The sequence below is a fragment of the Pan paniscus genome, chromosome 13 (genome assembly GCF_029289425.2).
Source record: "Pan paniscus chromosome 13, NHGRI_mPanPan1-v2.0_pri, whole genome shotgun sequence".
Classification (NCBI taxonomy): domain Eukaryota; kingdom Metazoa; phylum Chordata; class Mammalia; order Primates; family Hominidae; genus Pan; species Pan paniscus.
The window spans coordinates 141,554,096-141,579,912 of NC_073262.2; the positions used below are offsets into that span (position 1 = coordinate 141,554,096).

The 25,817-nt window shown below is 49.7% G+C and overlaps 1 protein-coding gene across 3 annotated transcripts; it reads right to left on the reverse strand.

The window, feature by feature from the left end:
* Positions 1–1,191: 1,191 nt before the first annotated feature.
* LOC100969264 (uncharacterized) lies at positions 1,192–25,420 on the reverse strand. Of its 3 annotated transcripts, none has more exons than XM_055109447.2 (3): positions 11,770–11,845; positions 9,377–11,269; positions 1,192–9,136 (listed from the first exon to the last, which is right to left on the reverse strand). In XM_055109447.2, exon 2 carries the CDS (start codon positions 11,258–11,260, stop codon positions 10,430–10,432), a length of 831 nt encoding a protein of 276 aa, XP_054965422.1. In that variant the 5' UTR covers positions 11,261–11,269; positions 11,770–11,845; the 3' UTR covers positions 1,192–9,136; positions 9,377–10,429. The 3 variants fall into 3 exon arrangements, with proteins under 3 accessions (XP_054965422.1, XP_063451419.1, XP_063451420.1); XM_063595349.1 differs by adding an exon at positions 11,520–11,640 and having other exon boundaries at positions 1,192–11,269; positions 11,770–11,838; XM_063595350.1 differs by having other exon boundaries at positions 1,192–9,188; positions 9,377–25,420.
* Positions 25,421–25,817: the final 397 nt, after the last annotated feature.

The following is a 25,817-nucleotide window of genomic DNA, read 5'->3' on the forward strand; positions in this document are numbered from 1 at the left end:
ACACTGGGAGATGATAGAGGCAGGGATGGGAGTGACGTGTCCACAAGCCAAGGAACGCTGGAGAGCAGCCTGGAACAGGCGCTCCCTCCGAGCCTCCAGAAGGAACCAGCCCCGCCCACACTTTGATTCAAATTTCTGCCCCCAGAACTCTGGGAGAATCCACTTCTGAAGCTATCAGTTTGTGGTTGTTTGGTGCAGCAGCCACAAGGAACAAATACAGCCCCCGAAAGTGACATCAAAGAAGGAATGACCTGTGAATGCGCAGGAGAGAGGGACGGGGGCAGCCTGCAGACAGGAGACCTTGGGAGGCTCATGGAAGATGAGTGGGGAAGGGTGGGCAGCCCCTCGGCTGAACCTCGAAAGAGGAAATGCAGCAGGGAGGCCTGAGTCGGGGAAGCTGGACCAGCAGGCTGGTCCCAGAAGGACTGGGGACTGGCAGGTGACAAAACCTCTAATTCTGAGGTACAGCATGGGGCTAAAGCTGCAGGACCGGCTGATGATCTGCAAGAGACACGGGGAGACCCTCTTCCTAGCTCAGAGTTGATGACCACTCTCCCCCACTTCTGCCAGCTGGAGGGGTCTAGGAAGGGTCTGAACCCCAGCACAGCGTTGTGGAGCAGGTGGGAATGGAGGATTCGGGGTGACTCTAGGAGGCTCCCCACTTCTCCCCTGCTCAATGCCAGCTGCTGGAAACCCAGCCTTGCCTCTCCAGGCAGGAGGCTGGAGAACCCCTCTCAGCTTCCATTATAAATGGACACCCAGGACAGACAGGCCAGAACAAACACACAGAAGCAGCACAGAGGAAGGGAGAGAAGCACATCAGAGGTGCCGCCGGAGAGAAGCTCCCACACCTCCGAGATACAGCGACCGGAAGCTCCCGTACCTCTGAGATACAGCGACAGGCGAAAAAAGAGAACTGAGAATTCCAGTGATTTCCTGTGAATTAGGAAAACCATTTCTTGAATGGAAACTTTAGTAGCAGTTTTGGAAGATGAAATGAGAGAAATCATACGCAGCAGGGCAAAAAGACAAAGAGAAGAAGAAAAACAAAACAAAACAAAACAAAACAAAAAGATTTGAGCACAAATCCAGGAAGTCCAATGAGGAGTCCCAGAAAGACAGAACAGAGAAAAGCAGGATTCAGAGCTGAGAGGCATGCGTTTCCGGGTTGAAAGGGCCACGGGAATGTCCTACACCGAGAAGGAAAGAAGGAGGAGGGAGGGAAAGAAAGAAGGAGGAGGGAGGGAAAGAAGGAGGAGGGAGGGAAAGAAGGAGGAGGGAGGGAAAGAAGGAGGAGGGAGGGAAAGGAAGAAGGAGGAGGAAGGGAAAGAAAGAAGGAGGAGGGAGGGAAAGAAGCACTGCAGGAGTGGCACACGCGGTGCTGATGTGGAAGCGCCAGTTCTAGGATGATCGAGGGGGCTAGTAGTTATCGTCCCTCTCCCCTGCCCAGGTTCTGGGCAATTTGGAAAAATAAAACAACAGAGAGGCGGGAGAGGGCTATGTGTCACCTTTACAATCAGTGGAGGCTCAGCCAAGGTCAAGACCATCTGTGGCAACCCAGTGGGCCTGCCCTGGGGTACCCAAGCCCACTGCCTTGCCCACCCACCCAGGCTCTGGGACTAGAAGGAAGGTGGGGTGGGCTGCAGGAACCCCGTGATTCTTTCTGAATCTCCAGGGACATCACTGCTCCACGCTGGAACAGAGAGAGCCATGGGGGGAGACAGGCTATGGGAGACCCCACTGTGGAAACAGAAGTGGGGAGAAGCCAGGCCCCCTGGCCTCAGCAAAGCCTTGTCCATTGGAACCACATTGGACGGCCCCACCACAGTGCTGGGACAGTGGGGTGATGCCTTCCACCCCCGGTGTGTGGACCCAGGTGCCCTGTCAGTTGTGAGTGCAGAGTAAAGACATCAGCAGCAGCCCCAGGCCTCCCCACCAGGGCCTGGCAGGACACCAGGCCCACGCCCAGATTCCATGGTTTGAGGGAAGTTTGGCCAGAGCTATGTGCGAGGTGCGGCAGAGTGTGGGGTGCTCACAGCCAGGGTGGCAGCAGGTGGTGAGCTGCCACTGGGGAGGCATGGTCGCTGGAGCCCAGGACACTCTGCGGAGGCTCCTGAGGGCTGTGCATGACAGAGAAGGACAGAGCCAGGGAAGAAACTCTGGCTTGCTCTCCTCCCACCCACCGGTCCCCTTCCACAGGCCCCCACTGACCCCCAACCAGAGGGGAGGGAGCCCACGGACGCAGCAGGTGGGCACAGAGCAGGGATCTCCCGGGCAAATGGGAGAAGGTCTGCTTCCCTCCCCGCTGGCCTGGCTCAACAAGCTCCCCCAAAACTAGGGCAAAATCCAGCAGATCTGGGGAGCAAACGATCCCACCTAGACAGCAACATCCCAAGCAGGGTTCCAGAGTGGCCTTGGGCAAACCAGCCCAGTGTTGGGTGCGTCACCAAAGAAATGTCTGCAAGGAAAGCAATGGCGCTGAGAGACCCCGGGTGTTTTGTGTGGGTTTTTTGTTTGTTTGTTTGTTTTTTAAGCAAAGTTTGGAGCTGAATTAGTGAAAAGTTCATAAAAAGCCACACACGCACCAAAAAAAGAAAAAGAAAAACAGGAAACAAACAATGATTAACTTTAAGAAAAACGAAAAGTTTGAAAAGGAAAGAAGTGGGATTACAGTGCAGTATCTGATTTCGTTTTGTGAACTGTGATTGTATCACACAGCTATAACTACGGAAACAGTAAAACAGATTCAACTATTAATTAAGACTTAATTTTGAGAGGCACACGAGGAGCAGAAACAGGTGGGAAGGTGGATGTTAAAGAGCTGAGTCCTCAGCTCCCGGTGTAGAAAGACAGAAGATCATGTCTAGAACTGAAGAATTCATAAAGAACATTCTAAGAATGTTATTATTAGTAGTAGTAGTATTTGAGATGGAGTCTCGCTTTGTCACCCAGGCTGGACTGCAATGGTGCAATCTGGGCTTACTGTAGCCTCCGCCTCCCGGGTTCAAGAGATTCTCCTGCCTCAGCCTCCAAAGTAGCTGGGATTACAGGCACCCGCCACCACGTCTGGCTAATTTTTCGTATTTCTAAGTAGAGACGAGGTTTTGCCTTGTTGGCCAGGCAGGTCTTGAACTCCTGATCTCAGGTGATCCACCTGCCTTGGCCTCCCAAAGTACTGGGATTACAGGTGTGAGCCACCCACCCCCCACAGCCTAAGCATGTTATTTTAAAATGTGGAGATAAATACCAGAAGAAATGGATAAAAACGCTGAAAGAGCCCTCCCAACGCTCGGGCTCTGGGATGTGAAAGGGAGGGAGAAAATAGCTATTTTCCATTTTAAGCTTGTTAGTATTTTAGGATAGATAGATAATAGGTAGACAGATAACAGGTAGGTTGGTAGATAGATAGATAGATTAGATAGATAGATTCATCTGAGATTAAAAGCTTAAACTTAAAAATTACACCATAGTGAAGAGGGAACACTTCTACGCTGCTGGTGGGAATGTAAACTCATACAACCACTATGGAAAACAGTGTGGAGATTCCTTAAAGAACTAAAAGTAGAACTACCATTTGATCCAGCAATCCCACTACCATATCTACCCAGAGGAAAAGAAGTCATTATACGAAAAAAATACTTACACAGGCATGTTTATAGCAGCACAATTCACAATTGCAAAATCGTGGAGTCAACCCAAATGCCTGTCAATCAACGAGTGGATAAAAAACTCTGATATATATGTATGGATGGATATATATATATGATGGAATACTATGCAGCAATAAAAAGGAATGAATCAACAGCATTTGCAGTGACCTGGATGAGATTGGAGACTATTATTCTAAGTGAAGTAACTCAGGAATGGAAAAACCAAACACAGTATGTTCTCACTGATATGTGGGGGCTAAGCTATGAGGACTCAAAGGCATAAGAACAATACAATGGACTTTGGGGATTTGGGGGAAGAGTGGGGGCAGCGAGGGATTAGAAGACTACAAATATGGTGCAGTGTATGCTGCTCAGGTGATGGGTGCACCAAGATCTCACAAATCACCACTAAAGAAGGCACTCGTGTAACCAGATACCACCAGTACCCCAATAATTTATGGAAAATAATTACACCATGGCAGAGAGATTTTAATGGTCGTTGTGTGGTAATAAAGAGGCCCATGTCTGCACACACATTTCAGGCTTTATCAGTTTTCCCATGGGGCCCTTCTAGGGTTCAGTCTCGTCTGCCGGGACAATTTCCCAGCGCCACGTCCCCCTGGTGCTCAGTCGCAGCTGTGTCGTTGGATCCATCGGTCAGGAGAGACTGACTCCTTAGGTGTGCCTGAGAAGATGGGAGGAGTCAGGAGCAGGGATGTCTGAATGGGGACCATGCAGTAAGCGGCCGGTGTCTATGCCACAGTCACCTTTGCTTTCTCACACACTCGTTGGACAGAGAGGACTAAGCCCATAAAAAAGCAAGTAACAGGGACTCTCTTCTTTATCCCCAATTCACAGAGAAGCACACAGAGTTCTGGAGAGGTGAGCTGACTTGCCTGGGAGTAGGGGGCTGTAATTCCAGTGGGGCCTGCCTGACTTCCAAGGCTCCAGAGCTCGGAGCCTCATGCCACCTCCTCCCCTGTCTGTGGGCATAGGCATGACTTGATGTGAAAAGCCTGGAAAGTAAAGTGGATCTGTCTTAAATGCACTGAGAGAGGGTCTAATTTAAAATATGTCTTCAATGCGTTTTAATCAAGTATTTCTCTTGCAGTGAGAATGATCACACCCCAGTGTGACAGTTTCATATCAGATCTCTTCAAATTGTGTTATCTTAGAGTACTCACCCGTGTATGCCTCCCTTGGCCAAATGAGATAGTTCCTTAATGGACATTAAAACTGTGCTCTGAAAAGCTTGTTGAAAATATGGACAGAGGCACGTAACATGTGGGCCACTGGAAGCATTTTCCAAAAGGCACAATCTACATCCCTGTGGGTCTCCAGGACTGACAAAGGCAGGAGCCCCATTCCAGGAGGACATGCATCATAGAAAAGGCATCAAATAAGACATTTACAGAGCAGGTCCGGCCTTTCATCTAGCAACAACTGGGACGGCATTAGGCAGCCCATGCTCCCACAGTGGCCTCAGTCCTTATGAAAGAAGTAGGGCCTGTTGTTGGATCAACCCCCCCTAAACTGAGCATGCCCAGCAAGCATTCATGCTGGGGGACTCTCCACCAGGAACACTGGGGCCAAGGATTTATATTCCAACAGACAGACCCACCTTCCCATCTTCTTGGCTTAGCCCGTGGCAGCACGTACCTTCAACCTGCGTTTTAGTGACCCACCATCTGTACCACTCCATCTGCTTCAATATCCCCTTTGCTGACATCATCTCCACCTTGGACGGTGGTGCTGGAGAAGCAGAAACACTGTGACTCTCTCCTCCCTGATCTGAAGGGGAGCTGGGAGGGCTGGGCCTGCAGTCTTGAGGGGCTTGGGGGAGTCTTGTCTCCGTAAGCTACCAGCTCTCCAAGCTTCGCGAGCAATGGGGTGGAGACGCCCAGGAAATGTGCAGAGGGAAGAGTGCCCTGTGCTCTCTGAGGGAAGAGTGCCCTGTGCTCTCTGCTCCCCTTCCCTACCTGGGGGCGGTGGATTCTGCCTTTGCTGGCTCAGTGCCTGGACTTGCATGGTGAGGCCTCAGGGCTGGTGGAGAGACAAAGGTGGAGAAGTTGGGACAGGGTGAGGACTGGAAGTGGCTGGGAGTCATCTGCGGAGGAGAAGGAAGGACAGGACAGGAACAAAGTGGGAGGCGGAAGGAAGTGCAGGAGTGCTGGGGGCTGGGGTATTTCTGGGTTCAAGGCTGAGAATGAGGGGAGCAGTTTCAGGGGAGTCATAGCAAGCAATGTGGAGAGTGGCCAGGGAGAGAGAAATGTTAAGATTTTGCTGTGCGTTCGGAGTACACCTTCCTCCCACAAGCCTCTTGGGACTTCAGTAAAGATTTGAATTATTGGGGCTGCTCTGCCTATGGAGTAGCTATTCTTTTATTCCTTTACTTTCTTAATAAACTTGTTTTCACTTAAAAAAAGATTTGAATTATTTTGGCATTAGACGGTGTGATGATTAATTCTATAGTCAGCTTGGCTGGACCACGGTGCTAAGATAGCTCGTCAAACATTACTCTGGATGCACCTGTAAAGGTGTTTCTAGATGAGATTAGCCTTCGAGTAAAGCAGGTGGCTCTCGTCAAAGGGGGTGGGCCTCACCCAATCAGTTGAAGGCCTGACTAGAACAAAGAGATTGACCAGCCTTGAGCAACAAGGAATTCCACCCCCAGACTGCCTTAGGCCTCGAACTGTGACATGAGCTCCTTCCCAGGTCTCCAGCCTGCCGGCCCACCCTGCAGAGTTTGAACTTGCCAGTGTCAGCCAGTTCCTTAAAATCGCTCTCTTCTGATGTGCACACCTTGAGTGGCTCTGCTCCTCTGGAGAACACGAACTAGTACAGTTAGTGTCTTCATGAAGATGTAAGTCCTGTATTAGAGGGGCCCCTGGAAGGGACAGGCAGGTGCTAAGCTCAAGGCACCCACAAGGGGACACGGTTGACGTCTATCCTGGGGCCTGGGAGACACACAGGGGAGCCACAGTCTGGGCTGGGACCAAGGGAAGGTGGCTTGGGGACCTGTAACCCACACAGAAAACAACCAGATAAGAATAAAAGCAAGCAATAAACGACGTGCAAGAAGAAAAAGACGAAGGCTCTTATAATAAGAAAAATACAAACACCCAATGATAAAAATATCCACCTCCTGAGACGGGTTTCAGCTCCCGCCTGCCCTTGCCTGGGCCTCCGTCTTGATGATGCATGGGGGCTTACAGCACCCAGGAAGTGCCCAGACACGGGTGCAGTTGCTGCTGGCCGTGGAAAGGGTCGCCCGACCACCTCCCCGTCTCCACTTGTCTTCTTCTTCCATAAGCCATGGGGATCGGCTGGGTGTCTGGCAGAAGCCATCAGGTCTGTAATGGGCTGAAGTGTGTCCTCCTGGAATTCACACGTTGAAGTCCTCACCACCAGTGCTTTAGGCTTTATCCGCAAGAGGCTTTATCTGAAGGAGGCTTTATCTGGAGAGAGGGTCTCCACAGAGGTCACTGATTTAACTTGAGGTCATTAGAGAGGGCACTGATCCAATAGGGCCAATGTCCTCATAAAGAGGAGATGTGGTGACAGAGGCAGACACAATTAGAGGGAAGGGGAGGTGAAGGACATGGGCGGAGCCAGTGCCTGCACTCCCAGGAGAGAGGCCTGGGACAGAACCCCCCACACAGCCTGAGAAGGACCCAGCCCCGCCCACACTGTGATCTCAGGCTTCAGCCCCCACTGCCAGAACAAGATCCGTTTCTGTGGCCTGAGCCCCCGGCCCTCGGGGCCTCTTTGCAGCAGCTCCAAGACACGGACACAAAGCTGTCCCACTCCCTGGCCACGCCTGCCTTGAGAACCACATGAACAGTACAGAAAATGATACAGAGTGTGAGACCAGGGGTGCAAGGCACCGTGGGGCCTGTTTGACATCCCAAGATTGCAGACCCCTAAGGCAGAGTGACACTTCCTGTCACCTGTGCCTGGGTCAGACTTCCCTGGCTGGAGGGAGGACGGGAAGGTGCCAGCAATGAAGACAGTGGTGATGCCATGAGGCCAATGATGGCGATCATTTGATAACCAGACAGAAATGTTGTTTCCCATCCTCCCTGCTGGCACTCAGCATAGAGTAAAATCACGCACAGGTACAGAGGAGGGCAGCCCCAGACAGCCACCTCCTCCTGCCACCTGCTTCCCTCCCCACCTGCAGGCAGGAGAAGTGGGGGGCAAGGCCACACACACTCACTTTGAGCACATCCTCTGTGGAGACTTGGAGCTAGAGAGACAAGAGGGTCCTTGGCTAATGGCAGATGACACCCTAGAGAGGGGCCGTCTTCCAGGGATGCTGTGTCCAGCCCAGGCCACTGTCTGATTGGTGATGTCCCTCTAAAAAGCATAATGTGGCTGGGCACGATGATGCACATCTGTAATCCCAACACTTTGGGAGGCCGAGGAGAGCAGGTGGCTTGATTTCGGGAGTTTGAGACCAGCCTGGGCAACAGGGCAAAACCCCATTTCTACAAATACACACACATACACACATTAGCCAAGTGTGGTGGTGCATGCCTGTAGTCCCAGCTACTCAGGAGGCTGAGGTGAGAGGATTGCTCAAGCCTGGGAGGTCGAGGCTGCAGTGAGCTGAGATGGTGCCATTGCACTCCAGCCTGGGTGACAGAGCAAGACCCTGTCTCAAAAATAGGCACAAATATTTTAAGTTGAGCTTCAACTTCAAAATGCTCTCTTAGGGGTAGAATGCCATCACCCCCCCACCCCACCCCCGCCACCTGCAGACTCCCAACTTCACAAGTCTTCTGGGAAGTTCTCTGCTGTTTGGGAGTTTTCAGTGGCAGATGAAATTAGCAATTTGACCCCCTCCCACTGTATCTAACGCAGCTCTGAAGGACCTCTACCCTTTCTGAGTGACTCCCTGGGCCCGTCAGCTCATCTAAATATACTAAACTCAGGGCTTCAAAATCAAGACTAAATTTCAGAGGGCAAAATGTCTGATTGCAGGGCCATGGCAACTCACTGATCCCCAACATGCTGTGTTTAATGCAATCTGGGGGGCGGTGGATGGAGGGGACCCTGCTTTAATTTTGAGTCTGCTATCTCCAGGCCTAACATGTCTTCAGGTATTTTTACTCTCAAAAATGTTTCCAATTGGAATGCAGTAAATTAGGACCATCTCCTTGGGCAAAAATGAGATCGAAAGGCATTTAGGAATCACTTTCAAAATCCCAAGATCTGACGAGGAAGAAGGAGTTGAGACTTTAAAGGTTGAAATCCCAGCCATTCTAGAAGCGTGTGCTGTGCAAAGCATGCCTCTGACGTCGCCCCTGCCCTTCCTCGAGCGAGAGCCGCACGTGTGGACACTGATTCTTCTCTGCCAGAGCAGCTCCAGGGATGCCCTGGAGCCTTCCGAGTTTGCTGGGAAGGAGGTGGAGTGTCGGCGTCCCCAGCCCTCTCTCTGAACTGGGTGCTGGGAAGGAGGTGGAGTGTCGGCGTCCCCAGCCCTCTCTCTGAACTGGGTGCTGGGAAGGAGGTGGAGTGTCGGCGTCCCCAGCCCTCTCTCTGAACTGGGTGCTGGGAAGGAGGTGGAGTGTCGGCGTCCCCAGCCCTCTCTCTGAACTGGGTGCTGGGAAGGAGGTGGAGTGTCGGCGTCCCCAGCCCTCTCTCTGAACTGGGTGCTGGGAAGGAGGTGGAGTGTCGGCGTCCCCAGCCCTCTCTCTGAACTGGGTGCTGGGAAGGAGCACCCTCTCTCTGAACTGGGTGCTGGGAAGGAGGTGGAGTGTCGGCGTCCCCAGCCCTCTCTCTGAACTGGGTGCTGGGAAGGAGGTGGAGTGTCGGCGTCCCCAGACCTCTCTCTGAACTGGGTGCTGGGAAGGAGCACCCTCTCTCTGAACTGGGTGCTGGGAAGGAGGTGGAGTGTCGGCGTCCCCAGACCTCTCTCTGAACTGGGTGCTGGGAAGGAGCACCCTCTCTCTGAACTGGGTGCTGGGAAGGAGGTGGAGTGTCGGCGTCCCCAGCCCTCTCTCTGAACTGGGTGCTGGGAAGGAGCACCTTCTCTCTGAACTGGGTGCTGGGAAGGAGGTGGAGTGTCGGCGTCCCCAGCCCTCTCTCTGAACTGGGTGCTGGGAAGGAGCACCTTCTCTCTGAACTGGGTGCTGGGAAGGAGGTGGAGTGTCGGCGTCCCCAGCCCTCTCTCTGAACTGGGTGCTGGGAAGGAGGTGGAGTGTCGGCGTCCCCAGCCCTCTCTCTGCACTGGGTGCTGGATGTAGCTTGCTTCCTGTTTCATGGTCTCGGTCCTGTTTTGGGGTCCTGACCCTGTTCCGTGGTCACGGTCTTCTACCTAAAACATTTTATGCTAAAAGCTTTCCGGGCATAGATCCATAGAAATTGAGGCTCACAACAGTGCCCCAGGCGGACTTGGGCCAGGACACTCTTTCAGAGAGGGTTTTTGGCTGTCTAACCCATTAATAGGTAAAAAAGGAAAAAAAAGGAGAGAAGTAGGTATTTAGGAGAAGGGGTAGGGCTTAGCACCCAGCATCACCCCCACTGTTTCAGCCGCCTCCCCTTGAAGGGTTCAGTTCCAAATGGCAATTTTACTGCAGAGAAAACAAGCTTGGGAAGGGAGTGTGGACTTGACCTCGGTCACACAGCAAGATAACAGCAGAAACCAGGAAAGATCCATGGCCATCCAAAGCCAGGTCCCTGCTCCAAGGGAAGAACCAAGGAGAACCCAGAGCCTGCCTAAGACGGGAGGCCCAGGAAATCACAGCCCTTTGCAAACCCCCAATGCCTGCCATTCAAACACACCTTCTGGCCTCTCCATCATGCCCGACCTGGGACAAGAGAATCGGCTCATCCCAGAAGGATACTTGGCATAGCCATGCACCCCTGTCCTGCCTCTGTGACAGCAGCCGCTGCAAGCATAGATGGGAACCAGCTTGGTAGCTCCTCGCTGGCTCTAGGTGCCTGCAGCGTTGCACACGGTTGGCAAAGGGTCGGAGCCAGCTGCCTTTCCCTTGCTTCCTGCCATTTTGGCATTGGCTGCTGTCCACGTGCTTTGTCCGGGTGTTTGGGTCTTTTCCCAGCATCACTGTGGAGCCTACAGAATCCACTGGGACAGGCTGCAGGTGGGACCCAGAGAGCGAGAGGCAGACGGCCTTTGCGTAGCCACCCTGGGAGAAGTAGATGGAGAACTCTGTACAGAGCCTGTGCCTGGGCTCCTGCTCTCGGGGCAGGAGGACCAGCCGACCTGTGGAGAGGGGAGTTGTCTTTGCTTCCATCTGGGCCGTGACAGCCAAGGCCAGGAAGGTGTCCGCGCCTGGGACCTGAGAGCCTCGGGGTGTTTGGCCCTTGGGGTTTGCATTCCAGGGCTTACAGTGAGGAGCCAGGGAGCTGAGATTCAAACCCAGCCAGTGCTGGTGAGGAGCGGCATGGAGGGGAGTCGAGGCGAGCTCTCCATGCTGACTCCAGAGCAAAGCGTTCCCTTTGAGCGTGGCTGAAACATTTGCTGCACTCCAAGCCATGGAGAAATTGGGGCTGAGAGAAACGGGGACGGTTTGGGTTCTGTTTTTGCTGAATGTTGTCTCTCCTTCGGTTGTCTCACAGCTGAGGTTCACAGCACGTGTCATGCTGTGTTCCTGGAAGAAGCAGAAAGCCACTGTTGGAAATGTAATTTGGGTCTCAGTTTCCTCAGCTATAAAATAGGGATTAGAAACCTCAATTCTACCTTTCTTGTGGGTTTTTGTGACAATGAGTAAGATAATCTACATGAAAACATTTTGTACGGGATCTGATGATTGATTTTGAATAAAATAATCAGACTATGTGCAACATGCTTTGACACAGATTCTTGCGCCTCTACTTCCCAGGCCCCTCAGTGGCGCCCACCTTTGTTGTAGCCCGGCGTGCGGGGCAACGGCCCAGCAAACCTTCGCAGAGCCTCCTGGGACCCGAGTGTCAGCTGAGGCTGGGACCTGTGGAGGACGGGGCCTTCCATGTAGAAGAAAGTCTGAAGGAGGAAGGGAAATGGCACCATGCTCCTCCCAGGTACACAGAAGACGCTTTGAGGAGCTGAACGTGCAGTGAATAAAATAATCAATGAATTCCACAGTCAATGAGCAAAATACTCTACACAAACCTTATTTGCACTATGCACGTAAGGCACAATCTGCCTGTCCTCACCACGTACTTCACTCAGCTTCGGGGTGACAGCTTGGAATGAACAGATGACATCACACCGCTGCCCTGGTAACACAATGCTGAGGGCTTCTTTTGTGTTTGTTTTTAGCCATTTGATTAATTGTGAGGCGTCAGGACTAGTGCGTATAGGATGAGCCTGGGCCCACCCTCCTCAGGAGCTGGGCCAGATGGCCCTCCCCGACATCTCCCAAGGACCTGACCACTGTACCCTGAACTTTTCCCCTTCACACATACCTATTCCCACCCATTCAGTAAAGACATTCAAGGAAAATGTTTTCTCTGCACATACCCCAACTCCCAAATGTTCTTTCATTTCTGTTTCAAAACAGTGAGCATGCTGTTAACAGAAGCTTAGCTAAGCCACTGCACTCCATCCTCAGGTCTCCAGTGAGGGAAAGTCAGGTTTCAGGTGGGGAAGAGAAAGGGCACACATAGTCTCCCCTGCCTCCCAGACCCTCAGGAGCCCCCACCTTCCTGTGGCCCCTTGTTTGGGGAACAGCCCAGCTAACCTTCCCAGAGCCTCCTAGGAGCCAGGTGAGGCTGAGGCGGGGACTCACAGAAGACAAGGCCCTCCAAGCGGATGAAAGCCTGAACCAGGAGTGGGATGGCAGAGTGCTCCTTGCAGGTGCTCAGAAGGGGCTTTCACAGAGGAACGTCTGTTTCTCGGGCTTTCCGGGAGCGGGGTCCAGCTAAGCTCAAGGCCAAGGAACTTCACAGAACAAAACTGCCCCCATCCTGCCCTCAGGAAGGATCAAGGCCTTATGCCGGGGGCCACAGTGTGGGGCGTCTCAGCCCTGGCTGGACTTGGGGGAGGTGACAGGGGCCGTGAAAGGACAGCCACATGTCCTGTCGTTTCCCAGGCTCTGCATGGCTGGGCGTGCAGGGTGGCCAGAGGCTGCCACCTTGCGTAGGTAGGAGCCAGGGGCGGGGCACAGAGGAGGGTGAGACTGCTTGAGGTGGGAAATGGGGGAGCAGGTGATCACCAAGAGGGGACGTGAAGAGGAGGGGGAGCAGACCAGTCTGGCTGTGGCGGGGGGAGGCGATGGCACCAGCCTCCGTGAGCCACCAGGCAGGTGAGGCCTCTAGGTGAAGTGTTCAGGAGGCATTTGGAGGTTTGGATGTGGCCTTGGATGGATGTCCTGTGGGAAGGGAGGTGCATTTGGGGAGCCGGGGCAAGGTTTCCAGGCAGGTACTCTGGAGCAAGGGCTGCAGTGGCACGGCTGCCTAGGCAGCAGGACGCTGGAGCAGAGGGAGGCACAGAGTGGCCTGGGAGAATCGCTGCATGAACCCAACATGGAGGGTGGGAGCAGGTGGCCTGAGTTGAGATGCAGGCAGCACCTGGCAGGTGTGGTCAGTGGTGAAGGAGTGTGGAGCCCCAGGCTCTGTGTGGGGTGCAGGATTGGGAGCAGCTGCAGGGGAGGGGAGGAGACAGATGCAGAGCTCTGTAACCCCAAGGAGAGCAGAGGGGCCTCTGCAAAGTCCAGAGGGTACAGGGGAGATGGGGGCCATGGGGGACAGCTGGTGGCCTGGAAGCAGGAGCGTGTGGGATGACCTCTCGTGCTGGCAGAGCTGGTGGATGGGGTGCAGCAGGAGGCTAAGTTGCACAAGGTAGGAAGCCTGGCAGGAGGGCCCATCTCTGGTGGGGGGTCTACAGGCCCGCGGGGCTGGAAGCAACAGGTTGCCCAGTTGTGCTGCCAAGTTCCCACTCAGGAACGTCTGAGTAGAACGTTCTCCACACCACAGAGGGGCACTGCTAGCTGGACACATGCCTCCTCCTGGGGTCCCATGGTGTTTAAAGCCTCACGTTTCTAAGGGAGTCCTGCAGCAAGTGCTTCATGGACAGTGCACAGAGCTGTCCAATGCAGTCTCCATGGCCCCCATCACCTGGGAAGGCCTTCAGGGGAGGTGAGAATAGCTCTGGGTTGGGGAAGAAACAAGAAGGGGGCTCAGCCAGCATGAACCCTGGGACTCTAGCTGGGACCAGCTGCCTTTCTTCAGGGAGGCCTTCTGCAGAGCTGCCAGAGCAGCATGAGGAGCCCCTGGGAATGTGGAGGGAGCAGGGCACCCAAGGGCTCTCGGTCCCTGCTGCATCACTGAGCGGCTGGATCAAACTTCTCCTGAAGGTCTCCGAACCCGTGGCCTCTCCACCGAGGTGAGTGCACGGTCCTTATTACTTACCTCCATTTGGGCTGGATCTCCTGTCTGTTTACAACACAAAAAGTTCCAACGGACAGGGTGCTCAAAACTGCCACCAAAAATAGAGATTACATCACTGTTGCTAAAAACAGTCGTGTGTGCAGAATTTCAGGAGGGAGAACAAGGAAGCCTTTCTAGATATATTGGCATCCCAACAACCTACATCCAAACAGTAGCATTTCCAATGACACCGAAGAAAACAGGAACTGCTGCCAGGCTTGCCATCCTGGGAGTCCCAGTGAACATGGCGACCGAGGGCTCACTTTGACCCCTTCCAGGTGTGGGCGGCCTCTGCACAGCCCGTTCTCACTGCTGGAAATAGAGCAAATGAAGAGTTTTCTGATTTGACAAAACACAGCACAAAAAAACAACAACAGAAACAACAGCAAATAGCCCGAGTTTTCCTCCACGTCCCCATCTGTAAGGAAGCGACTGTGGAAACCAAACAGAACCAGCAGGGCCATTGGGGAAAGTAATGGGCTGATAAACGAGCAGAAAGGACCACCCAGGTGTTAGCTGTCATGCCGGGGGGCTATGTGGGTGCTCCATGTTTTCAATGTCCAGAGATGAGAAGTTCCAGAAAGGTACTGGAAGCCGAGCCCAGCCCCCGCTCCTCAAGCTGGAGTGTCCTGGCCTACATTCTGCACGTCAGCGTGGCTGGACTGGCAGGTGTGAGGGCGCTCATTTCTGATGGACACGCCGGAGATAAGGCCCTTGAGACCTGTGCCCATGCCCTTCTTGTTCCGTGGGTGCCATTGCCACCACAGTGCCCTCAACAGAACCCTAAACAAGGTGCGCCCAATGAGCAGCGTGCGGAAGCCCCGGAGGAGGTGCTGGTCTAGAACCCGGATCCCCACACCCTCACATCAGAGCAGAGTGCTCAAGCTTCCCACAAGGGTGGGGTAGGTCTTTATTCAGCACACAGCAGAGTGTTTTTTCTCATCTGTGTTTTTTTCTTTGGAAACAGACTTTCCACACAGGATGTGACTTCTTTACTTCTTAGTCTTGCTTCTTTAAAACTTGTTACTTTAGTTTTGTTCGGATTTTGAAAACACATCGTTTTGATGCCAAGATTAACAAATGTGGCTCTTTATCATGTTGGAATTGACCCAACAATTCACAGATTTAAAAAAAAATAAGACAAGGCGAATCACGTTGGAAAAAGTTGCACATTCTTTTCGTCACATGGTCCTGCTGACCCCACAGGCCCAGTTCCTCCCACTGCCCATTCTTGGGAGTTGTAAGAATGAATAAAAAACAAAACCAAAGCTCCCTGCCTTCATTTTTATGTCCTTTGTGCTGACAGTGTCTTCCTGCCACAGCCCTTCTGTGTAAACAGCCAAATCTCTGTCCCTCCTCGTTGGCTGATTGGAGCAGGGTGAATGCTGGACCAGACGGCAGCCAACCGCTAAGCTGCCAAGGGCTGTGGCATGGGTGGCCTGGATCAAAAAGATGAGCTGGCCAAGTGGAGTCCTTCTGGGGACTGGGAAACACAGAGGCTGAGCTCACTGGCTGCAAGAGCAGAGACCAGGAGGATACCCATCTGGATTCAGCAGCAGGGGCCGGGGAGGCTGCAGTGTGTGAGCCCTGAGCAAGCTGGGGAGATGAGGGACCAGGACCTGTGAGGATGGAGAGGGAGCAGGCTGGCAGAGGAGCCATGGAGGAAGCAAAGATGACCACACTGCCCCTGGAGCAGGTGGAGTGGGCAGTCACCCTTATTCCTGATTGCCTCTCTCCTTCCAGACCTTTTGTTTTACGGTACATAGCCTTGTCCAGGCATCTTTTAGGGCCTCTCTCGCATCCTCTTAACCTGCCCATGTCCTGATGATGCTTCACTAGGATGTCAGATGCTTCTCATCATCTGCCCAGGGCTCCTGGGCACCTGTCATGGGATAGAACTCATCTCTTCTGGGTCCCATAAGTGACAGCACAGGGGAGTTCACAGACCCTGGAGCAACTCTCCATCCATGGGACAGAAGCAGGAAGATAAATACCCCTCTTCCGCATCGTAGATAAGGGGACAATTCTGACCCCATTGTCCATGACTGCTCAGAGGGTCCTCTGCATAACTAAGCCCCTGTTTCCAGCAGTGGCGACTGGCTCGGTGACACAGCCTTGGGTCAGCTTTCCCTCCTCCCTCCTTCATCTGCCCGGTCCCCCTAGTCCCTTTTCCCCTGGGAACTTAAAAAATGAGTAATCTATATAAAAGCTTGGCCTCAGAGTCTTCTTTGAGGGGGAAGCCAAGCAGTGGCACCCATGTTGTTGAGGGAACTTCAACGAATCGCTCTTATTTTGGACTTGCAACCAAAATAGCTCAATCTAGAAGGTCTTTTAAAAAGCATTTGAAACTTCCACTTCCAGGAAAATAGCAAACTAAGTTACTCAAATAAAATTCCTGCTGAAAACAAATTAAAATGCTGGAAAAATGTTTTTAATTCTTAAAAGCAATGAAGAGCAAACAAGATAGTAAGAAATAAACAGGCTAAACTATTTTTTAAAAAGTGGAATCCAGATAAAAATGAAGAATGTAGGCTGATAGTACTCCAAGGATATTTGAAGATCGAGGCAAAACTGGACTGCAGTAGCTTTGCTAGTCTACATGGTGCAGAGACCTCTCAAGATGGGGAGTCTAATGAGAGACCCTGTTCACATTGATCTGAGATCTCCCCCAACTGGACCACCACATTCTCCATACAACACCCAGGAGAGTTGAAGGAGAGGTACCTTCAAGGCACTGAGCAGAATACAGAGGAAAACCTACTTGTGACACATATTTGCACCCTACATTTAGATGCCTTTGGTGATCAAAACAAAAATGGAATTCTAAAAAATGTTCAGGTAACCCCCAAAAAGATGGAAAAAATGAAACAGAATCAACAAAAAAATAAAATAAAATAAAATGACAGACAAGTCTTAATGCATCAATAATTACATTAAATGCAAGTGGTCTAAAAACACCAATAAAAGATAGAAATTGACAGGTTGGATTAAAAAACATTTCTCAACTACACACTGTCTACAAGAGACTCACTTCAAATATAATGATATAAGCAGATTGAAAGTAAAAAGATTTTTAAAAGATACTTTATGCAAACATTAATCCAAAGAAAGTAGAAGTGGCTATGTCGATATCAGATAAAGTAGATTGCAGAGCAAGTAAGATTACCAGAATTGGAGAGGAGACATTATATAGTAATAATGATCAATCCAACAAAAATACGTAGCAACCCTAAATGTGTATGCAGCAAACAACAGAATTGCAAAATATGGGAAGCAAAAATTAATAGAACTGAAAAGGGAAATAGACAAATCCACAATTATAGTTGGAGACTTCAAGTCCCTTTATCAACCATTGATAGAACTAGACAAAAGATCATCAAGAATATAGAAGAGCTCAAAACACCATCAACCAATAGTATGTGATCAATATTATTAGAGCAGTCCACCCAAGAACATTAGAACACATTTTCTTTGTAAATCCCAACAGAACATATATTAAAACAGACCACATCCTGGGCCATAAGACAAATTTCAAAAAATTCAAAAGAATGAAAATCATGCAGAGTGTGTGCTCCAGCCACAGTGCAATCAAACAGAAGTCAATAATAGAAAAACAATGGAGGAAAAACTCCAAAAACCTGGAAACAAAAAAAGTCACAAAACCCCAAAACCACACGTTGGTCAAAGAGAAAATCTCAGGGAAATTTTAAAAAGTACATTGAACTGAAGGAAAATGAATATACAACATCTTAAAATTCATAGGACACAGCTAAAGCAGTGCTAAGAGGGAAATTTATAACACTAAAAGCATATATTAAAAAAGAAAAAGTCTCAAATCAATAATCTTTTTTTTTTTTTAATGGAGTCTTGCTCTGTCATCCAAGCTAGAGTGTGGTTGTGCGATCTCGACTTACTGCAGCAACCTCCACCTCCCAGGTTCAAGCGATTCTCCTGCCTCAGCCTCCAGAGTAGCTGGGATTATAGGTGAGCACCACCACACCTGCTAATTTTTGTATTTTTAGTAGAGACAGGGTTCCACCATGATGGCCAGGCTGGTCTCGAACCCCTGACCTCAGGTGATCTGCCCACCTTGGCCTCCCAAAGTGCTGGGATTGCAGGTGTGAGCCAACAAAAGGAAGAAAATAATAAAGATAAGAAAGAAAATCACTGAAATTGAAAACAGAAAAGCAATAGGAAAAATTAGTGAAACAAAGTGAGTGGCACTTTGAAAAGATCAATAAAATTGACAGAACTCTAGCAATGCTGACAAAAAAAATGAGAGAAGGCAGAAATTACCAATATCAGTAATGAAGCAGGTGATATCGCCACAAACTCTGCAGATATCAAAAGTATAGAGAGGGAATACTATGAACAACTCAACATAAACCTGTCAACTTAGAAGAAATGAACCAATTTCTTTATTTAAGATAAACCCAAGCCCACGATTTACCCAATATGAAACAGATCATTTGAATAGCCTGTACATATATTACAAAAATTAAATTCATAGTTTTAAGACAAAAAAACTTTATGCCTAGATAATTTCACTGAGAATTCTACTAAACACTTAAATAGGAATTAACATTAATTCTACACAATCTTTTCTGGAATTAAAGAATAGGAGATAACAATTTATTTTATGAGGCTAACATTACCCTTATACCAAAACCAGACAGAGACAGTACATAAAACAGTATACTATAGACCAATATCTCTCATAAATATCAGTGCAAAAGTTCTTCACAAAATATTGACAAATTAAATTCAACAATATATAGAAAGAATTATATACTAAGACCTAGTAGGATCTATTCCAGAGATGCAAGGCTTGTGTGGTATTTGAAAATTTTAAATATGGTTCATTATATTAAAAGGCTAAAAAAGAAATCAATTGATTTATTAATTGCACAAAAACATTTTTAAAATAGGCAATACCCATTCATGGCAAAAAATAAGATTTTTAGAAAAATATGAACAGAGGGGGACTTACTCAACTTGATTAAAAGTGTATACGAAAAACCTTAGCTACATTCTACTTGATGGAAAAAGACTGAATGCTTTCCCTCTAAGATTGGGAATTTGGAAAGGATGTGGACTTCCACCACTCTTACCTAATATATTGCTGGATGTGCAGAAAGAAAAGGGGGAAGCAAATAAAAGGCATATATAATGGAAAGGAAAAAATGGAACTCCCTATTTGCAAATGGCATGGTTGCCTACATGGAAAATTCCAGGGAGTCTATTAAAAAAAAATTCTAGGACTAGTGAATTCAGCAAGTTCACAGGTATAAGATAAACATACAAAAATCAATTGTATTTATATATACTACTAACAAACATGTGTACACTGAAATTAAAAATACAATGCTATTTACAATTGTTCCAAAAACTTGAAATTCCTAGGTTCTAATAAATCACGTACAGGACTTGTATGCTAAAACCACACAGTGCAGATGACAGAAAACAAAGGAGATTGATATAAATGGAGGGACATACCATGTTCATGGATTGGAAGACTCAACATAGTAAAGATGTCTATTCTCCTGAAACTGATGTGCAGGTTTAATGAAACTTTGGTCAAAACCTCAGCAAGATTTTTTGTAGAAACTGACAATATTATTCTTGTCTATTCATCTGAAAAGGCAAAGAAATTAATAGCTAAAACAACTTGCAAAAGAATAAAGTGGAAGGAATCAGTCCATCCAATTTCAAGACTTACTGTGTAGCCAAAGTAATCAAGAGTGTATGACATTAGCAAAGGGAGAGACACATAGATCAATGGAACAGAACAGAGAACCCAGAAGTAGACCCACACCAATAGATCCAACTGATTTTTAAAAGAGGTACAAAGACAATTCAAGGAAGGAAAGATAGCCTTGCACTATATGGTGCTGGAGCAATTGGACATCAAAAGGCAAAACATGAACCACAGCCTAAGTCTCACTCCTTATAAAATATTAACTCAAAATGGATCATGGACTTAAATGTAAAACCCAAAACTATAAACGTTTAGTGGGAAGTGGGGGGAACAGAAGAGAAAACCTTTGAGTCTAGGGCTAGGCAAAGCCTTCTTAGACTTGACACCAAAAATCCAAGCTATCAAAGGAAAAATTAATAAACTGGACCTCATCAAAACCTTAATACTTTTTCTCTGTGAAAGATCCTGTTAAGAGGATGAATAAACAAATTATATACCTGGAGAAAATATGTGCAAACCACATATTTGACAGAAGAGAAGTATCAAGACTATATAAAGACCTCACCACTCAATAGTAAAAAAATCAATTCAAATAGAAAATGGGCAAAGAAGGAGCACAGACATTTTACAGAAAACAATCTACAGATTGCAAATAAGTATGTGAAAATATAGTCAACATTATCATCCACTGGGGAAATACAAATTAAAGCCACAATGAGATATCGTTTCACACTTATCAGAATGGCCGAGTAAAAACAGTGACAACCCTAAATGCTGGTGGGAATGTGGAGAAACTGGATCATTTATACATGTCTGGTGGACTATAAAATGATGCGGCCACTCTGGAAAACAGTTTGGAAGTTTCTTAAAATACTAAACATTCTGAGGTGGGCAGATCACTTGAGGTCAGGAGTTTGAGACCAGCGTGACCAACATGGGGAAACCCCATCTCTACTAAGATACAAAAAACATTGGTCAGACGTGGTGGTGCACACCTGTAGTCCCAGCTACATGGGAGGCTGAGGCAGGAGAATCACTTGAACCCAGGAGGCAGATGTTTCAGTGAGCACAGATCGCACCACTGCACTCCAGCCTGAGCAACAGAGCTAGACTCCCATCTCAAAAAAACAAAACAAAACAAAACTAAACTAAACTTTCAATACTATATGATCCAGCAATTTTACTGTTGGGCAGCATTTATCTGAGAGAAATGAGAACTTATATTCACACAAAAACCTGTACATAAATGTTCATAGCAGTTTTTTCATAGTGGCCAAAAATTGGAAACAACAGAGATTTTCTTCAAATGGTGAATGGTGAGATGAGGTGTGTGTGCTGCATCCTTGCCATGGAATACTATGAGGCAATGAAAAGGAGCGTGTATTGAACACACAGAAACCAGGGCAAACCTCCAGAGAACTGTGGTGAGTGAAAACAGCCGGATCCAGACCACATGCCGCATCATTCCATTTACATAACGTTCTTGAGGTGGCAGAATTGTAGACATAGAGAACAGATGAGCAGTTGCAAAGAATTAGGGTGGGGGTGCTGGGCGTGGTGGCTCACCTGTAATCCTAGCATTTTGGGAGGCCAAGGTGGGCAGATCACCTGAGTTCTGGAGTTTGAGACCAGCCTGACCAACATGGAGAAACCCCGTCTCTACTAAAAAAAAAAAAATACAAAAAATTAGCTGGGTGTGGTGGCACATGCCCGAAATCCCAGCTACTCAGGAAGCTGAGGCAGGGGAATTGCTTGAACCTGGGAGGCTGAGGTTGCAGTGAGCCAAGATCACGCCATCGCACTCCAGCCTGGGCAACAAGAGTGAAACTCCATCTCAAAAAAAAAAAAAAGAATTAGGGTGGAGGATGGAAAGTGGGTACGGCTGTAAGATGACAATGTGAGGGACCCCCACGATAAGGGACAGTTGAAGAATGGAATGGTGGCATATTTTGACCATGTCAATGTCAATTTTCTGGCTGTGAGGCTGCACTGTCGTTTTCTAAGATGTTACTATTGGCAGGAGCCGAGTGAAGCATGTGGGGGTCTCCCTGTATGATTTCCTAGGGCTGCATATGAATCTACAATTATCACAAGATAAAAAGGTTGATTAAAAACAAGCAAAAGTACACAAAAATAAAAGTTTATGAAGATGATACTCTTGTGTGTGAAGTTACCTCTGCTTGTTACTGTGTGAGAGCAGGGACCGACCAGGGTCAGCGTGGGGACCCGTGTTTAGTGGCAGCTGCAACCTTTAGCTGGGCACTGCTCTTCCCTTGGTCCTCGGCATCCCCCTTCTACGTGAGAAATGAAAGCTCTCCAGACTTGAAGAGAAACCCCCAGAACCCTCTCGGCTTTCTTCTTCCATGTTGCAGGCATGGTCTGGGTGCCTGTACTTGTTAAACTCAACCATGCTTCTTCTCTATGCTCTTCATGAGACACCAAGAGACGAGGGTGCAGAGCTGGAATTTGCCTTCCTGCCTAATTGCATGTCTCTACCCACTGCAACTCAAGCCCTGTGATGGTCTGGCCACTGTCTCCTTTATTCCCTGCTGGACTCTGGTTCCTAGTGTGGCAATTAGCATGTTGCATCTGCCCAATCAAGTGCTGAATCCATAAACCCACAGCAAGTCCATCTTGGTCCAGTGTAGCAGTGAGCGCTGCCATTCCCTGGGCCAGGGCTCAAGCGCTGATGGGGCCTCCCTGTGTGTGTGCAGCACAGGTGTGCATTTGGTCCACGTTTCCAGCATACTCAGCCTGTTCTACCACATCGGGCCCACCCTCAATTGGTAAACCACAGTAATCTGTGAATGCAAAGTGCACATGTACAGGTGAGTGCAGTGAGTCCCAGAGGCACACAGAGGTGCAAGTCACACTCTGTGCCCCAGAGTCCCCCTGCTCCCTGTCTCAGTAATTTGAAGGTCAACCCTTCCCACTCCCTTCCCATCAAGCTACCTTCCCTGTTCTGTGATAAAGCCCTGTATTTCCCACGGTATTTCCTTACACGTTAGGAGTCTAAGATGTCTCTGTGACTGTGTTGGTGCATGGTCATGCCTACCATTCTCAGGTTAATGCCTTGGTGACGGCATTTGGGACATGCTACCCTGTGGGCTCTTTGTGCCCTCTGCAGGGTAAAACTTGCAGCCCTCAGAAGTCACACCACTGCCCACCAAGCGTATCCTAAAAAAGCACCATGGAGGCTGGGCGTGGTGGCTCACACCTGTAATCCCAGCACTTTGGGAGGCCAAGGCGGATGGATCACAAGGTCAGGATATCGAGATCATCCTGGCTAACATGGTGAAACCCCGTCTCTACTAAAAATACAAAAAATTAGCTGGGCGTGGTGGCGGGTGCCTGTAGTCCCAGCTACTTGGGAGGCTGATGCAGGAGAATGGCGTGAACCCGGGAGGCAGAGATTGCAGTGAGCCGAGATCGTGCCACTGCACTCCAGCCTGGGCGACAGAGCGAGACTCCGTCTCAAAAAAAAAAAAAAAAAAAAAGCACCGTGGAAAAACAACTGGGTATTTCCTGTGGGCTATGCCTTGTTGAGTTTCCTGTTCTGCGTTAACTCCATAGTCCTCTGCGCTGGTGCCATCACCATCCGCATCATCTGTGGGTAGGGGACCTGGGGCCCACACAGGCTGGTCCCTGGCCAGGCGTTGTATGACTGGCAGAAGCGAGGCCTGAAGAGTCCTTGCTCTTAATCTCTGTGTTCCCGCCTTGATTTCCCCCTGGCTCATTGCACTTTCACCTTCACCAGCTTTGAAACATTCAGCTACCATTTGGTTGTTCACAGGTTTGGAAGAGAATACTACTTCTTCCTGAACAGCACGCTGGCTCTGTGTGCTCAAACCATTCCACGGGGACCCTGGGTGAAGACAAGCTGCCTTGTGCAAGGCTAATATGTCTTCTGTTGCCCAAATGGAGGGCTGAGGGTCCCTGTGCACACCCACAAGCTGCCTCTGTGGAGCTTGGCTGGAACGCCTGCACGTGGGACGTGCATTGCAACGAACTGCAATGTGCTTCCTCTTAACTGTAAATTGAGAACAATGGATGCTCCACCCCCAAATCTCGACTCCCCCAGGAGCCTCAAGCTGTGGGTCCTTGTGGCCCGGCCAGGTGGCAGTTGGCTCTGCAGCCGCAGTGTCCAGACATGGCAGGAGGACCCAAAGCCACTCATGACGGGGAGAGCAAATACATGTCTGGGTGTCTTCCCATCTTCGTATGCCATTTCTAGGTCAGGTTGCAAATCATTTCTGCTTTGTCCACTTTCCCCAATGTGTTACGGAAGTGAATGATCCTCTGTGCTCCTTCTCTACCACCCAAGCTCTCAAGCAGAACTGGGCCAGCCAAAACGGCCTTGCGTGGTCGGGGCCAGCTGGAAGAGGTGACTTCCCACCCGGGTGGCGGCTGAGCTGGGGAGCCCAACAGCTCCCTCTGCTCAGGCTTCCGCTGTTTTCCTGGGAATCTAAACCCTGGAGGGCCCAGCAGGTCTGTCAGCCTCCGGTGGGGTGACCCCATGAGGAAGCATGCCTGCCAGATGTCCCTGCCAGCTCTTCCTGGGAACACACACCCAGAGCCTGTGCAGGAGTGTCCACACGCACGCACGCACACACCCATTAATCAGGGCTCGCCTCTATCATCCCTCTGACCTCCCGCCAAGGCTGCCTTGGTTGAGGCGATTCCCATTGCATGAGGACCGGGATGCTTTCTGAGGGCTGGGAGGGTTTTCGTCAGTTGGGTTCGGTCCAGCATGAGTCACTGTCCGCCTCTTCTCATTAATTAGTGTTCTGGGAGTTGCTGGTGTAACTCTGGTGAAGTCTAGAGAAATTAATCAAAGTATATCTTACACTTGAAACACAGTGAGAACCACCATCCGGCCAAATCCCCCAGCACTGGCGCATGGACAACTCGAGATTTCCCTCCTCTTCTTTTTTTAAAATTAATTTGCAATGTCCCACATGCTTAACACTTGCCTTCCTCCCTGGATCTGGCACTATTATCTTTAGTATTGTTTTTCTGGCAGTTTTTATGCTTGTTTTTCCAACTATGGCAATTTCTCAATCCACTACATACCATCCCTCTCAATAAAACAGTTCTCATGGAACGCAGCGGCCCAGAAGGACTTGGCCAAAGGCCTCTCCTGGGACACAGCCCTGTCTGTCTGCACACTCCCTGCGCCACCTGGGTCATGGTCACCCCAGATACAGAGGAGAGGCTTCCATCCACCACTCATTGAGCCCCCGACCCTCTGCTGATCTTGAGCTTGTATTCCAGCCTCGACAGGAGCTACTCTGGGAGGTGTTTCCAGTGTGATGATCGTTACATCCCAAATAGCCCCCATTTCACTTAAGAGGCCGAATGGACAAATGGACAATGACCAGGCCATATGTGAAAACAGAACCCTGAGCCACGACCTGCAGTAACAAGCCCTAGAAGCCCACCCATCATCCAGTCACCAGCCCAGGAAGCCCACCCATCACTCATGGTCACCAGCCTGGGAAGCCCACCCATCATCCACAGTCACCAACCTGGGAATCCCATCCATCATTCAGAGTCACCAGCCCATGAAGCCCACCCATCATCCACAGTCACCAACCTGGGAATCCCATCCATCATTCAGAGTCACCAGCCCATGAAGCCCACCCATCATCCAGTCACCAGCCCAGGAAGCCCACCCATCACTCATGGTCACCAGCCTGGGAAGCCCACCCATCATCCACAGTCACCAACCTGGGAATCCCATCCATCATTCAGAGTCACCAGCCCATGAAGCCCACCCATCATCCAGTCACCAGCCCAGGAAGCCCACCCATCACTCATGGTCACCAGCCTGGGAAGCCCACCCATCATCCACAGTCACCAACCTGGGAATCCCATCCATCATTCAGAGTCACCAGCCCATGAAGCCCACCCATCATCCACAGTCACCAACCTGGGAATCCCATCCATCATTCAGAGTCACCAGCCCATGAAGCCCACCCATCATCCAGGCACCAGCCCAGGAAGCCCACCCATCACTCATGGTCACCAGCCTGGGAAGCCCACCCATCATCCACAGTCACCAACCTGGGAATCCCATCCATCATTCAGAG